We start from the raw sequence: 16,914 nt of genomic DNA on the forward strand, positions 1-16,914 counted from the left end.
ATATATATATATATATATGTAATCCTGGTGTGCTTCAAGTCTAATTTCTTATACAGTCTTAAGTGAACCAGACAAGCCGACAACCACATTTTTATTCAAAGCAGTAGATAGTCGCAGGATGGAGGGATTCATACTCCAAAGCTACCAAATACTACTACAATGTGAGTCTTAAAGCAGTTTATTCATTTATTCAAACTATTCAGACTTTCTCTTTAACTCTGTTTTCCCCCAGATGAAAATAAACCATTTACACTCAGGTGAGACACTAAATAACTGCACCAAGATGCCTGGAAAAGCAAATAAAACCAAAATCAGAACCTAAAATCCAGGTTTTTACAGACAGACAGCAGTTTGTCAAGCTTTAAAAAAATGTAGAATAGGACTCCCATGATATATATTTACTGATCCAGGGTTCAGTAAATATATTACCATGTGTTATTTTTACTCACTGCTGCTTCGCAAGCAGGTTTGTGGACTTGCCCTACCTTCTGAGTTTGTTGGGACTGTTCGCAGCTTGTGATGAAGACTGCAGAAAATACTCACTGCAACTCCATTTATCAGGTTTCATCAGCAGATAATTCTCATAAAAATAGCCTTGAACTGATATGAGAAAATGCAATAATATATAATAATTTTTATTTTTTGGGAAACATGTTTGTTGAGGAAATTATTGGTGATCATTGGGTTAATGATTTGTAATGCAGCAGTTCACTGTGGCTTTGTATTGGTTTACTAGTTATGGAAAGCATAATAAGCAATTTAATCATTTATTATTTGCTAGATAACATAAATTTATATAAATGAAGAAAATATTTATTCATACTTTTTGTTTTTGTTGTTGAAGAACCTCTGACCTCATTGTGTCCCCTCAAAGTGGAAGGTTGAGAGCAAATAAAACTGAGTTCAGGTGAGAGATCTTTCACATTCTTTGGTCTAATTTCCCCAGCTTGACGCTGATATTTGAACTCTTTGCGTTTTGTTTCCACAATCTCATTTTATTAACTGTAACTGCATCTCGGCGTGTGAGTAAAATAACATTTTTTGTTACTTATTATGTTTTCCTCTGCAAAGCCTTACCTGATGTGAAAGTTTTGGATGTTGACATTCTTGTAGGGCGCAGTCTTCCTCTGGCACCACAACAGGAGGCCCTCTTTGGCAGAAGTCTCTGCGGTCGGAGAGAAGGGATCATTGTGAAGTTGGAGAAACTCTCAGGCTTTTACTTTGACCAACTCTCCGGCTAATCCCTGTTTAGTGGTGGATTAAGTGGAGGTGAAGTGAATGGGAAGCATGTGTGATTGCTCGGATGTTTCGAGAGAGAGGTGTCTGGCATTGTGTTCTACCCAAACAGTAAAAGTTAAACACTGCACTGCACTGCAATGTAAAGCGGAACAAATCAAGGTTGATCACTACTGACATTTAAATTGGATTACATTGTAAGTGCATTATATTTATTAACCAAAGTGAGGAGCAGAACATAAATATTTCCACCTCCATAGAAAAAGAGCTGTTATTGAAACATTCATATTCAAATGAACATGCATTAGTTTAAACGTAGAGTTATGCAGTTTTTTTAACCTCAGTGAGATGCGTCAGAAAGGTCTTAACGCTGAGACAGTGTCAATGAAAAGTGTTTTCAATTGCAAATAAAGACAGTGAGCAGGAGCTCTTTTCAAAAAAGGGAATGAATAAGAAGTGTGTAGAAATGCTCCCACACACACACACACACACACACACACAGTACCTTCCACAGAAATGTCTTGGATGGCGAAGCGGAGGATTATGGTCCAGATCATTCCCAGGGTCATCTTAGCGTTGCCATCTACGATCTCTGGAAGAAGGACAAAGCAATACCATTTAGATTTTAGGATTTACTCATTTAGCTGTCACTTATAATTTCTATTTCTCACATCTGGCAGACATGGCCAGTAAGATTTGATTCAGTGATTTGAAGGTCAAAAGCTGTCTAGATGTCTTAAAACTGGGCTAAATATGGTTGAAACGTGAAAGAGTTTGAAAGCTGCAAGGCCAAACTGAAATATCTCAACTATTCCATGGATTAGCAAACATTTAATATGAATATTAAAGGCTGCTAAGTGCAACCTTACTGAGCTGCTAGAGAGCTGCTGTCAAGTCTAAAAAACACAGAGATTTACCGCATGTACAGTAGTAGATTCACTTTTCATTTCTAGATTTTCACTATTACAAACTGTCAATAACAAAGAAATAATGGCCCAATACACACGAAACACAGGCCTTTGAGGTCAGAAAACTAATTTGACACTCAGATAGTCTGCTGATTCAACACCAAAACACTTGTACATTGCAGGATTTTCACTACGGCTGCACAATTAATCAAAATGTTATCGAAATTGCAATCTGGCTGCAATTTTGTGATAAGGGGAAATAACAAAAGGGAAGTAACAAAACAGCATTATAATGAAGTACTGTAGTGCTGCAGAGATTATTCCCTGGCCTACAAATCTTGTTCTCCAGATGTAAGAAAAAATGGTTGTTCAGTACAGGCAGCAAATGCTTTTGGGGGTTTTTTTAAGCTGAAAATTTTGATACAAAAAATTGTGAATCCTATTGCAATGGTAATATCTGTCAAAATAATCGCAATAGGATTTTTTTTACCATATTGTGCAGCCCTATTTTCCAGGTTAACATGCGTTCACAGTACGTCTAGAGGGGGAACTCTGAGTACTAAGCTCTTATGAATGAAACGTGTGATGATTCAATCATTTGAGCCTGTAGCTGTTAAGCTGTCAATCAGCTGTGTGCCTGCAGTTGGAGGCTGTGAATGAACTGCCTGCCTCCATTCCTCTCTGTGTTGTCGATAATGAAAATCCCCTTCAACAGGTCACTGTGTTTGCCCGCCTTCAATAATCATTTGTTTCTCCCTCTAATCCAATAAGGCGCGGGGCACGGCAGCTCCACAGCCGCTCGACTGTGACGGACAAACTTGGACTGTGAGATGTCAGTCAGATGTCTGTACATTTAACGCGGTGTGAAAGACGGCTCAGATTGAATTAGGAGGCAGAAAAAGTCGCGCTCGGTTGTCCGGGCTGACACATGCAGATACATGTTGAGATTAGCTGCTAATGAACAGGACCGATCAACCGGGGGGAGGAACACAAATCCTGTTAAATCCATTTGAAAACTGCACCCCCCTCACATCCCTCACCCACAACAAACCCCCCCGATGAGTCGCATGAACCTGAGCCTTCAACTAGTCCCATCCCACCGCCACAGCTAGCGGGGAGCTGGGCTGCAGGGCCGCTCGACCAGGAGGGGATTCCAGGCGGCTAATCTGTCTGGAATGCTGGTCTGGCTTAGGAGCTTTTATACCGGCCTCTGTGCGCTGCAAAATAATCTCCATCTTATAAAGTAATTTCAGTCCTTTTTTGAGCCAAAAAGTCTTGTTTTCTTTAAACAAGTGATGAAAATCTGCTTGTAAGATTATATTAATTTGTTTCAATAATATTTAAAAAATGAGCTGAGACAGTAAAGTTGATTAATCGGATGGTTGATCCATAGAAAATTACTGGCTCCACTATCTCAGATATGAATATTTTCTCGTTTTCTTTGTCTTCTATGACAAAAATGTCTTCTTGGACTGCTGGGCAGACAAAACAAATTAAAGAAATCTACTTGGGCTCTCGGAAAATGTGGCAGGCCTTTTTTCATTATTTTATCTCATATTTTATAGATCAAATGATTGATTGATTAGAGCATTAGAGGAGATTAGAGCTGGTAATTGTTGTTTCAAAACTATTGCCAATATGATACCAGAGTTTCACTAACAATATTAAAACAATACTTGCTTATATATATTATATATATATTGGCTGCAAAACTCTACAGCCAGTCTTTGGTTTGTCCGTTCTGTTGCAGCACAGAGTTTGCTATTAAAACATTTTCCCTCCAAGGATTTCTTTTAACAGTGAAAGAGAGAAAAAGCTCCTGATAAAAAGAGTAGAATTGTTGAACAGCCGGGTTAGATGGGTCAAAGGTTAACCTTATTAGGTGGTGTTGTAGTGGGACAGGCCCAGGCCTTCAGGAATGTCAGATCCACTGTGTGTTTAAAATGAATTAGGCTAATTTACAAGGGTTCATATTATTTAAAGGGTCAGTTCAACAAAAATTCCAAAAAAACATACTTTCTCACAATCTGTGGTGCCATTCAAATACAGCGGGTGTAAACAGATCATTAAAAATGAAGTGAAAACAGTTTTCATGGGGACTATTTCTTCAGTAGAAAGTAGTTGGTAGGTTTGTGGATGATCCGTGAACCAGGACATTGTTTCTGGAAAGTTCCTGTTGAGTTTTTTCAAATGTCATCTTTCAGCACATTGAGCACAACAATAAAATGTCTGTTCCTTTCCATTGTACTGGTTGTACTGGGGTAGCAGAAGAAATCTCAAGAGACAGATATCAAAACGTTCGCACTCAAAACCCAAAATATCTGCATGTTTAAATACCACGAGGAGAGAGTAGAATAATGTGTATATTGGGTGAACTGACCCTTTGCGAGCCGTCAAATGTTTCGAGTTTGCTTAGCAGACACTGTGGACACAGTTTGTAGTTTCTGTTTCCAACACACTTGTCCAAAATCTGTCAATTCCTGACAATGCCGGAGGGGTGTGTGTGATTGTGAAAGAGGAAGATAGATAGTGTGAGAGAGAGAGAGAGAGAGAGGTGAGTGTTTACTCAGCTAAAGAGTTGTTTACTCTCTGATGGGAGGAGGACGGACATCCCCAAGTTATTTGTGCTGAACAATGAGCAGCCTCAGTCCCAGAGGGGATTGCTGATCCTAAGATCTACTCTCAGAAAATGCACTGCAAAGCACAACCTCCGCCGGAACACTCTGGAATAAGGATCTCATTAAACTGCACAGCAGCCAGCAGCACTGCCATGGAAACGAGGGGGAGAGAGGGCCATGGACTACATTATACATAGCTATTTACAGCAGACTAGTAGCTATTGATTTGGCTGATGGCCTCATTAAGATCGATAGGTGACAATCTAGGATGTAAACAAACTTTGTGGAAAATCCTTAAACTTCATCTTCTGGCTGAAATGTCACTATAAGTCAGTGACATCACTCACCCTCTGCTCCAATAGACACCAGTTTCACTCCTTTGCTGGCGATGAAGTCAAGCGCTTTGTTAACGTTGGAGATCTTGTGGACTCTCATCTTGCCTCTTTCTGGTTTGGCCAAGCGTTCGCCTAGACAGGAAAATACAAAAAGGCAGACAGATAGAGGATGATTGCTATGTCTGGCTGTTTCTCTAAGTACTCACATTCGTAATAAATAACATTTTGTTCTGATAATACATAAAAAAAAGAAGAAAAATGGTGCAGAGACCGAAATGCATAAGGCTGCGAGTTAGGCTGGAGCAGCTTTCCTCATAATTGCTAAAAGCTTTTCAACATTACATATTTCTTGTTGTCTTAAAGCAATAGTTCTCTTGACTAGAGTTAGAAGATTGAAACCACTTTCATGTCTGTCCCGGGAATATGAAGCCGAGAGACAGTTAGCTTAGCAGAAAGACTGGAAACAGAGGGAAACACCAAGACTACACCTGGTCGCTGTTTTTACTCTTCAATTTTGGTACGGATATAACATGTTAATTAGTGAGCTTAGAGGTCCTGGTAGGTGGAATATTTAACCTTTGAAAAAAGTTAAGCTAGCCTTTTCCCTCTGTTTTTCTTGCTAAGCTAAGCTAACCAGCTGCTGGTTGTAGCTTTATATTTAAGGATGGTGAAATAAAAAAGTAAATTTTCCAATAATTGTTTGGTTATCTTTTGATATATGCCAAATATATGTTTAAAAAAATCATTTAAAATATTTTTATATCAACAGCCCTCCCTTTTCCACTCTCTTAAAATCATAAAATATTTTTGAAGACTCATCTTGAACTCTGGGGTGTATTTTACAATCAGATGTGATTTGGGGTGACCTGCCAATCATATAAAACCACACTGGACTCTTAGCTTGTGAGCTGTAGCTACAGAGAGCTAGCCTATCACAGTAGCAAGTGTGTGTATGGATTTCAGTTTGCTACAGCTCCATATTGCTAAATTACACCTGCTTTTTAGCAATCCAATCAAATTTGAAGGATTTAGTAAATAGACCCTCCCCAAATATTCTGTTTGACACCACAAAACAAAAGATTTCCTGTGACTTTAATGGAAAATGTCAGAGTGGTATCAATCTTTTCTTCCAACTTTCAGCGAGGAAGCAAATTTGAATATTTACCCAAATGTCAAACTATTCCTTTAAGGCTAATCCTGGTCTCCAAACTCAGCATGTAACAGTGGCGTCCATGCAAACTGTTTTCATTTAGATAATCCTGTTAAGTAAGAAGCTGTTTACCTGAGATGACCTCCAGCAGCAACATGAGTTTCAGTCCATCCCGGAAGTCCTCCTCGATGTTCTCGATCTGCGTGCCTGCTTTCCTCAGGTGAGAGTTACACCAAGCTGTAAATGTCTACAGAGATGGAAGAAAAGGAGAACAAAATCATCAGTCATTGCACTTACAAACATATAGTCTGTGTCGCAGTACAAACACTGAATGTGTCTGCAGCAGCCAACTTTGATTGTGAGGCCACCAGAGTCTCTTTATGTTTGTTCCTACTGCAGTTATTAAATTCACATTATTTTACAACCTGTTGACAATGGAACCAGTCCAATGCCTTAAACCCTGCAAGACTAACCTCATCAAAGGCAGAATTATATTTGGGTCAGCAAACATTGGGACAGCTGGCTGGTGTGTGAAGAAGTGAGATTTTTTTTTCCGAGCTGGAAGATGCAGGTTCAAGCCTGGCATGTTACAACAGCCATGCTAGCGACTCTGGGAGGCATGGCAACCTCTGTGGCTAACAAATGAAGCCGACACGGAAATAACAAAAACTGCAGTTATTTAAACGGCTGCCTGATGCTAATACAACTGAGGCTACAAGGCTAATGGGAATAGATATTACAGTTTATTACATTCAGAACTACAAATGTTAACCTTATGGTGGCACTAGAGGAAAAATGAGGGGATCACCAACGTCAGCAGAATTCATCCTCTGAAAACCACAAATCTCTGCACCAAACCCATCCAGTAGCTGTTGAGATGTTTCAGTTCTGATCAAAGTGGTGGACCCGCCGACTGTCAGACCAACAGGCCTCCATGCTGCAAGCTGAAATTGCTGCTTAATGGTTCTGCGAGCAAAACATTTAATCACTACCAGCTCGGCGTATGCTGTTTTGTGGCTAAACCAGATATGTTGACTAATAAATGTGCTTCCTGTTGCTTTATTCACATACTCCCACCCTTTCATGAGAACCTTTCCTCACAAGCTTATATAAAGCCCTTTCTCGATTGGAGCCACAGCACACTGGAGCATTGTGTACTGTATACAGTAGGTGTAGCAGACTTTGGATTCTCTGGCATTGCTGGCATGCAAACATGCTAACGGAAAACATCTGGAGCAGGATCGCAGCTGCCCAACAGGAGCTGGCATGAGGAGTGGGCCCGCCATGCACCCTGCTGTGAACGCCTCTTTATGAGTTCCCGGGTTAATTACACCCAGGGCCGAAACACCAGGCACCATGTTTCCACCAGAGAGCTGAAGGAGGACCTGCAGGAGCAGAGCCAGGCGTTTATGAAAGCCTGCACTGTCCTTTGCTGGCCTGCCTTCCACTGCCGGGGAACAAAAGCCACTTAAAAGTCACTGGCGAGCTGGTTCGGAGCACTCGTGGAACTTCCGCGATGAGATCACTCTTAAAATGGAGTGGCATGAGGTTTACACGACTATCAATAAACCCGAATGTGGAAGAGCCGGGTTTCAGATGTGTGCGAGTTTGCTGGCATGTGGTGGAGTTTCAACCGGAGAAAAAGCAGAAGGAAACTGAGGATACTGTAGAAGATGTGGAGGGAAAATGGAAGATTATATGGTGTTTTATCTCCAAGGGCAGAGCTGACAGAAAAAGACCAGCGCTGAAGATTTATGTGCAACTGGCAGGCACACGCCCTCGGCCTAAAAGATACTGTATTTCTCTAAAGTTGGTCATGATTTAAGTCAAGCTCCAACAGGCACTAAGATATTTCAATTAACCCTAATCAATAGTCCCTTTACAGGCTTGCCAAAGATTTTAAACTGTTGAAGCAGGGCTGTCGTGTCAGCAGCTAACGTGAATACTGTATAATTTATTTAAAGTGTTGAGTTAAGGGTGTTTTCTGGGTCTGCTGATTCTCACAGTGTTATGATTTTTTGGGGGATTTTGTTTGTCCAGGATGTAATTTTTGACAAGTGTCAGGACGTTCTCTTTCCCTTCCCTTTTTTATTCACTTTCCCATCACTTAGTTAAACTCAAATACCTTCAGAAAAATGCACAAATAAAAACTCTTGCAGACTCAGTAACTCCAAATAACAGCAAGAGTTAAAGCTTTGACCTTTAATATACTGGCATCCTGGTAACATATCATCAGCAAACTGCACACAGCCTTACACCAAAGGATAGCAAAATGAAAGAGACCTCATAATACTATAATTTCACTTTTAGAAAATAAGGGCAAATAAGGTAGAAGGTACAAAGGGGAGTGGATTTAAGCACATAAAATTTGTGCATTTTTACTTAAAACTCCTGCTTAGTGCAGCTTTAACAGGACCAGACAGCTGAAAATGTCAAAAGGCTTTGAGTCAACTCGCAAAGAGCACAGTTGTGAAAACGACTAAAAGTTCACAGAAGGAATGTTAGCTTGTTAAATGTGCTGGAAGGAGGGTAAGTTTGGCTGCTCTCGGCTGGGCGACAGGCCTCCTCCTGACAAGAATTAGCCGGCCCTCCTGCAGTTTCTGTAACTCTCTGGGTCACTGTGGAGTTTGGCAGCAGCATATAGTCCAGGCTGACAGCCACCTGCACTGTCACATGACCCACTGGCTGTGTTATGGTCAACACTACCAGCCCCTTCAGGTGTTCTGTGGCTCTTGGCAGGGCATGACACTGAGTTACCGGTCCACTGGTTAGAGCTGCAGATTACTGCATGAGCAGACAGTCAGACGGGCATTAAAATGAAAACCTGTGGTCAGTCTAGTCTCACAAAACCTATAAATGATTTACTCAAAAACAAAAAGAATTTGTGAAATATAAAAGAAAAGACAGAAACTGTGTCCCCTGGTAGCCGGTCCTAGATGATTGAAGAGTTTTGGTATTATTGGATTTGGGGAAGTTTACGCTCTAACAACACCAGCAAGGTGGAGACAGTGGTAAATCTGTGGAACTGTGGATCTACATGGAACATTGACTGGTGAGGATGCTAACTTTTTGCCATGGACATGTAGTTTTAGCCTCAGTCTTTTAGCATATTATCATATGTAGCCTTCAAGTTCATATCTAACACTGTTTAACAGGGATCTTTTTTTAAAACAACCTCCTTTGGAAACATTAAAAAGTCTACCCGTTGCTAAGCCAACTCTCAGTTACCTCCATTAGGGACTGGTTGATAGGTACGGACTAGCTTGGGACAGACAGTGACAGCACCACTGGGTAATTCATTTTCACATGACTCTAGTTTGTCTTTGTAAATGCTTATTAGAAACTCTGCATAACACAATTAATTGTTGTGGACTCCTGAAGAAGCTACCAGAGAAAAATGCCCCCCCGAGAGTTGTATGCTCATCGGTTGCCATCACTCCAATAAAACTGCAGGCGTTGGGTTTTCCCAGTGCGGAGGGCCGAAGTATTTATAGCCAAAGGAGGTGGCAGGATGAGCAGCATCTAGTACCACTAGTGGAGCTACTCTTACAGTATTATGATATAAAGTCAATGCACTAGTCACCTGTGATGATCACTGTATTCAAGCTGTAATCTTATCATGAAATGTAAATGAATCATTTTGTAGCTCACTTTCTAAGAATTACTCAGGGCCAAAAAACTTAAGCCAAAGTTCCAGTTGTCTCAAAGCTGCATTGCTTTGTAGTCTACTGAGGCTGCTGTTGGGGGATAATTAAGTGTCTTTGGCCCTTTTACAGTAGATTTCTCTCTGTATAATTGTTTAAATGTGACTGCAAAATGCAGAGTCTTCTAAGTGAGTGCTCCAAATGTACGGGCCTGCCACAAAACATTTGTATATGTATCATTGTTTTGGATTAACTAGAAAATAATAGAGGCCCACGCTTGGAGAATATGTCAATCTAACACCGGTTGATCCACTGTATGTTTGGCCAGTTACCCACAAGATTCAGGCAAACTGAAAAAAAAAATAAATAAATAGACCCCAGAATGCAATGTTAATCACAAACAGCTGTTTATCAGAACAGCTTACAGACTGTTTGATAAATGTACAGTGATAAATACAGTACTTTACGCTGTGTATAGTGTGTGTCGTATGATCCCTGTGCACTCTATGTGTGATCTTGTTGTCCTTGTACAATTTGTGTCAGTACAGTATGTGCTGTGAATCTCTGTAAGCTGTTGACATGTCTGCTCCAGAGTCCTGGAGAGCAATTCCTGCTCATCGACAACGTGCCAGTGAAAATCACTCTGATTGCCGTGGCTCAAATACAGTCTGTTTCAGCTTCAGTACAACATGTCGTGTAACGGAGCAAAGTGAAAGCACGACTGATCCATGACTGACTGTGTCTGCGGGAGGAACTGGATGGTCGTAAATTCTGAAGGGCCCCCTCCACCCCTCTCTGCTCTCGTCTGCCTCCTCTCTCCCGTCTCAGCCTCCCAGAACTGAGGCGGGCTATAAAAACAACAGGGGTCAAGAGCGGGAGGAATCTGCTCCGTATCAATTTCAGGGAAAGTTGCCAGTCAGCATCATTATGGCACCATTTTTCCCATGGCAACCACTGGACGCCAAGCTCAGCAGACAAAGTACACGAAGTCAGTCAACCTGGATACTGTAATGAGATTGTATATGAGAGAGAATAAGAGTAAACTAGTGTGTTTAACTTTAATTTGTAGACTGATAACTTATTTTTCTAACTAACAGATTCATAACTTAGTTTATAACCACAAGTCCTAACGATTAGTCAACTTTCAATGTAGTTAAGGGAATAGTTTAACATTGTTGAAAAAGCATGTCTGGAACATTACCCTTTCTTGTATGGATTAAACAAATGTTTGTTCGATAGTAATATTTAAAGGTGTTGGTAAGTTGATTTTGTTACCTTTGGACAGAGCCAGGTTAGCTTTTGTGTTTCCCGGCATTTCCGGTTTTTATGCTAAGCTACGCTAACTGGGTAATGGCTATAGCTTCATATTTACCATACAAACATGAGAGTGGTGTCAATTTCTTTCACAAAGAAAGTGAATAATAGTTTTCCAAAATGTCAAACTATTATGCATTAACGTTCGTTCTTGACTTTGAAAATTGCTCTGCAAAACAAATCCATTTCAAGCTCCACTTCCTAGCTTTATCCACAGTTGTTACACAACCAGCAGGTTTGCTCGGTTGTAATGGAGATGCATTGTTAATATGCAAGCTCAATGGCTGTTATTCAAGTCTCATGAAAAAAAAAAACTGATTTTTAAACTTAACTTACAGACAAGAAGTACAACTAGTGTTCTGGATAATTTCACAGCGACTGCGCTTACAGGTCAGTGACATCTTTTATAGACTAGATATGTTAAAATTTTTCGGCTTCTATTGTATTATATATATTTTGCTTTAAATGGAGAGCGCCTTGGTACAAGAATTTCATTCCTGTGGTTCCAATACAGATGAAAATATACTTGAACGAATCCGTGACATGTGACCACATGACACGGTTGAAATCTGCACAAAACGCTTGGAAGTGAACCTTGAGTTATTTTCTGTTGCTGAACAAACAATTAGCAGAAATAACTTATGTTTAACGATTAAAAAGAGCTTTACCTTTCTCTACCTCCCTGTCCTGTAGCCTTAAACCCATTACATACAGTTTTCTGTTCCTTTCCCCACCTCTCACTCAGCTCCCCCTCTCTTGTCCACTCTCCCCTCCCTCCCACTCCATTAATCAACCTCAGTTAGGAAAATATTTCCTGCTTCTCTGCCAGTTCCATATTAGTACAATCCTTTTACTGAAACAAGCCAGCTCATGAGTGCGAGCCCCTGCCATATCCGAACACACAGACAGGCAGACAAGTTGAGGGGAAAGAGGAAAGGCAGATATTGCTGGCAGAGCGTCTGACACAGGAAGGTGGTTTTCAACACCGCGGCCAGTTTCTCAAGCCTGAGTTTCCAGCTCAGGGTACCAGAGGGCCTCTCATGTCCCGATGAAACCCCAGAAACAGGCTGATAAATTGCAAGAAAAAATGTCTAGAAAAATATCTTTCCAGCGTCTCCTCCAGAATGTTCAACAAAGCAGGAGAAAGGAGCAGAGAGAGGTTGAAAGGGGAAAAAAACATTTCTCTTTCTCTCTCAGAATTAAATCCACAACATAAAAACCGTAACGCCACCCACAGCTCGAGCTGAAACGGGAATGAATAATAGAAAGTCTGGATGAGCTGGGGGGGAAATGGGCCTCAATGAATCCCAGGGAGGTAGGAGTGTCGTTTCTCTCCTGTTACGTCTAGTGCTGAGGCTCGTGGGGGCCAGAAAGTGCTGGTGGAAAGAGTTACCCGTGCCAGGAAAACAGAGCTGCTAACAGCTACAGCACCTTCCTCCCTTTCAGACTCCCAGATGACTTCCTGATGTGTGATGGATTAGGGGCATCGCGTTTAACCAGACGAGTTCATTGAGAGCATGTTCTGATTTAAAATGGCACCCTGGAGGGACAGCTGCGGAGGGAGGGAGAGCTATGCATGCGATATACCTTTGCTCGACGGTGTATCAGTGATAAATGATTTGTTTCTGCTAAGTAAGACCTTCAAGACTGTTGTGGAGATTTGAACTGCTGAATTCTAGTCCTACCTTGTTGTTTTAAACATCAAGTATTACTGAGAACAAGAAAAACGCTGTCACATCAGCCTTAAAAAAATTGCTTGTGCTGACAAAGAAAATTCATAGGCATTTTTTGCATGAAATTCAACTTTGATGAACTTAACCACACCACACCAATTTGTGTCACTGACCAATAGCAAGCCGTGTTAACAGTGAAGAGTCTAAAATGAAGAAAGCCAATGTATCTTAATAGCTGTGCTGAACCATCAAATGTAATTCAACCACCCCTTTGCTGGAATATGAACTTCACAAGAGACAGTTTAGCAAAAGGCACAAAACTGTTTGATGTGATAAAATTTCATCATTCAAACGAGCCATTTTGAACTGCCCTTTTCCAATCCACGGTCTGACTCTGAATCAAGTTTGTTTACTGGTATGATCGTATGGTATGAATATTTTATTACTGCATGAATAAGCTCTAAACAGCCTGTTAGTGAAGATCGTTGGACACCAAATCTGTGATGAAACTCTTGCTGTATTGATGGAGCCCTAGAAGTCACACAGAAACAAAATTAAACCTGCACAAATTTGAAGTTTTCTATTCAAGTTTAAGAGCAAAAAGTAGCATTTTGTTTACATTCCAACCTGCGTTTAATATGTAGTAATCTACACATTTGTAGTCCTACAACTCACATACAATTTATAATGCAGTTAAAAAAGTTCAACACCTACTGCAGCTTGACTGAGCCAGAAACAGGTCAGATAATAACAAAAAAACAAACAAGCTAGAAAAGTACAGGTGCTAAAACAGTGATGCTCCTGTGTGCATTATTTCAATATAGACATCAGATATAAGTTACATCCTAAAATAAAAGTCATCCAAAAAAATAAAACATAGAGGTGAATAAGAATTGACAATGCCAGTCGTCAGCGAACAGAGAAGAAGAATCAGGTTACCGCTGCCTACAGTTTGGAGGCACAGCATGCAGGACAGGCCAAGCTGCTGTCTGGATGCTCTGCAGACTGCTGTGCTGTGGCTCCGAGCATCTGGCAAGCAGAGAGCCTCAAAATACAAATTCCATCTCAGCAGTTGAGTGGGAGGCAAGAGAGCCGAGGGGCATGATGCAAAAGTCTGAGAAAATGTATGGTAGAGAGCATTAACTACCATATATGTCCAGAGACATAGCTGATGAAGACTCGGACAGATGGGGAGACAAAACGAGAGAAGCAGGAAGACTGGGGGGAACATTTCTGAAGCGGTTTTCCCCTGATCGGATTTTCTCAAGAGCGTTATTGAACTTTGATATAATATATTTGCAATATATTTGCACTCAATTTGAATAACATCCCGATGCACAATTGCAAATTGCATCATTTGAAATTAAATCAGAGCAATCGGATATGCTCACAAACCCATTCTTAGCTTTGGCACAGAGCTAAATTTTTGTGAACTATGTGAATTTGAGCCACTGACTGATTGCAAACTCACTTTTCAACTCAACCATCCAATTTAATACAACCATGTTCTGCTGGAGTATATCGTACTCCACAAAAGAGATGTGGCAAGGATCCCAGTGAGTCATGAGGCAGGAGTTGACGGTACAAATATGTCTCTTGAATTAACAATGTTATCTTATTGTCTGGTTAGTGACAAGGAGAGCTAAAGTAGTCGCTACAACACCATGTTTCCAGCACCTCTTACTGTATTTGAGGCCACAAATGACTTTCACTGTGCCATTTTCTTACTGAGACCTTAGATTTGATTGAATTTAAATCACAATATATGACAATATAACAGCAGGGCTCAAACACAACTGCCGTTACATGCTGTGCACTGTTTTTAACAAGAAACTGCTGCATTTTCCAAGAAATCACTGGAAAGGCTCCTACGAATCACCTATGGCAGCTCACAGTGGACAGAAGTAGGACTGAGGAGTAAAAACAATAAAAAAAACAATGAAAAATTTTCATGTGGGCCTTTATACCCACAGTTTTTTTGTTTGTTTTTTTACAACTTGGGTTTTGACCATCATTCCTATCAGTAATAATAAGACTGTACCCACAACATTAACTCTTGTTTCTATGCCGCAACAGATTGTAGCACTGTGCCCAAATTTCCCTTCAGGGACAGTTTATAGTTTATTCTATTCTATTCTAACTCCTGAGATCTGGGAACGTGCCAACTCTAAAAAGAATTCTGCTCTCACTTTAAGTTTTACCCCTGAATAAAGTGATTAAGATCATCTAAACAGTTACAAGTTCGCTCATATCTCTTGTCCTGACAGAGTTTGTCGTGGGTTTAATATCGTCATTACCGATAAAAATGATGACCAAAACTACAAACATAACACCCAAGTTGTACTAAACTGGAATATTCTGGTTATTTCACTGGTACTTTAGGGGGCTTTGTTGCCACCGGTCACTGAAGACTTCACACGCTGAGACAAACAAACATAAATAGATGGACTGACATCCACAGAGACACCCCAACATGTAGATATTTACACCTCGAGCACGAACAGCAAGACGCTGCTGCATTAAAAGCGCCACTGCTCCATCCATCCTGCTCAGAGTGAGTCATGGACAGGAACAATATGACCTTTACTGCTGCTCAACCTGCTGGAGGGATGAAGGGAAACTATCTCTCTCTCTCTCTCTCTCTCTCTAAGTTACAGCCCAGAAGATGCTCTCTCTCTAACACAGGAAGGACAGAAGTCTGGGGACCTGCCAGCTAACAAGGGGAGTACGCTGAAAGGGTCAAAGGTCATCATTCATCCCCCTCTGTCTCCTTCCTCTAAGGCTCGCTGGAGAATACAGCCTGACTACCCACACACACACACACACACACACACATACACACACACTCTTCTCTGGCTTCAAAACCCGTAGATGAGGCTGCCAGGCAGATGTGGTTTCTGTGTGTGTGTATGTGTAAATGTGTGAGAGGAGGACAATATGGACCAAGTGGACAGTTCGTACTTTCTCACTACAGCTGGTTGAGCTGGATATAATCTAGTATATTCAGTATAATCTCAGTACTGTGGCTCTCTGGCTTCCCCCACTTTCCAAGAGTTGCACAGCTGGACCTCTCTCACTTTCTTCTCCTCTCACTTTCTACTGTACCTATTTTTGTCCACCACAAATCTGGATGACCAAGTGTGAAAATCTTTTATTCTTCCAAGAAAGGCTGTTGATATCTTGTTTTTTAAATTCAACATAATATGCCATACTGCTTCATCAGAGTTACATAAGGAACTAAAAAATATATTCACTCAACTCAAGATTTAAATCAGGAAATATCTGAGTAAACAATCCAAAGGATCTGAGTATGCATTCTGTCTGGACTAAAACTAAATCATTTTCATTACCGATTAATCTGATGATTATATCCTTTATTAATCCATCTAATAGTTGTTTGGTCTGTTAAATGTGGCAAAAAATGCCCATCCTGGTTCCCCAGAGCCCATAGTGGCATCCTCAAATGTCATCTTTTATCCAATCAGCAGTCCACAACCCAAAAATGTTCAGTTTGTAAAGACAAAAAACAGAAGAAAAACTAAAATCGTTACCCTAGAGGGGTGTGAACAAACACTTTCAGCTCTACAATCAGTCCAACTATTTAATAACTATGCCAGTGACATATGCTGTGCTGTTGTACAAATAAACTATTTTGTTTGATACACAGCTCAATTTACAGCTATTGCTCATGGTTTTATCAACCATACTGTGACGTTAGATGCTTCATTAACTGCTACAACCTTGCAGAACTTTTTGGCAGCACTGTAATTTACAGTCTCATGGACTTTTGAAACCCACAGAACTTTATTTTGAACTCTAGTCAAGATATAAATCTAAAAAAAACATGTCAAACTGATTTGGAATTAATGCGCATACAATTATAGGCAAACGATGAAGAATTGTCCATTTGATTCACGATAATGATTTAACAAAACTGTCTGGATTGATGAAGCTGTTAACATTCCTTTTTCTTGCATTGTTTGTTGCACTAATCTCAGTTCAGATCAGACCACACAGAGTGAGTGTGTGTGTGTGT

At 40.6% G+C, this 16,914-nt stretch overlaps 1 protein-coding gene across 7 annotated transcripts in view; it reads right to left on the reverse strand.

Annotated features, from left to right (window-relative positions):
- actn1 (actinin, alpha 1) overlaps nt 1-16,914 on the reverse strand; it is a 56,708-nt gene that overhangs the window by 23,117 nt on the left and 16,677 nt on the right. For all 7 annotated transcript variants that reach the window (XR_004797125.1, XM_035673475.1, XM_035673478.1 and 4 more), the window contains exons 2-5: nt 6,380-6,494; nt 5,110-5,229; nt 1,742-1,828; nt 1,078-1,165 (exon numbers count right to left, since the gene is read on the reverse strand). Coding sequence is in view for 6 of the 7 variants with exons in the window: in XM_035673475.1 (XP_035529368.1) it covers nt 1,078-1,165; nt 1,742-1,828; nt 5,110-5,229; nt 6,380-6,494 (410 nt within the window). In the remaining variant the exon portion in view is untranslated. The remainder of the gene's footprint in view (nt 1-1,077; nt 1,166-1,741; nt 1,829-5,109; nt 5,230-6,379; nt 6,495-16,914) is intronic.

The sequence above is a fragment of the Morone saxatilis genome, unplaced genomic scaffold, assembly GCF_004916995.1.
Source record: "Morone saxatilis isolate NCDOM2014 unplaced genomic scaffold, NCSU_SB_2.0 Contig3, whole genome shotgun sequence".
NCBI lineage: Eukaryota > Metazoa > Chordata > Actinopteri > Moronidae > Morone > Morone saxatilis.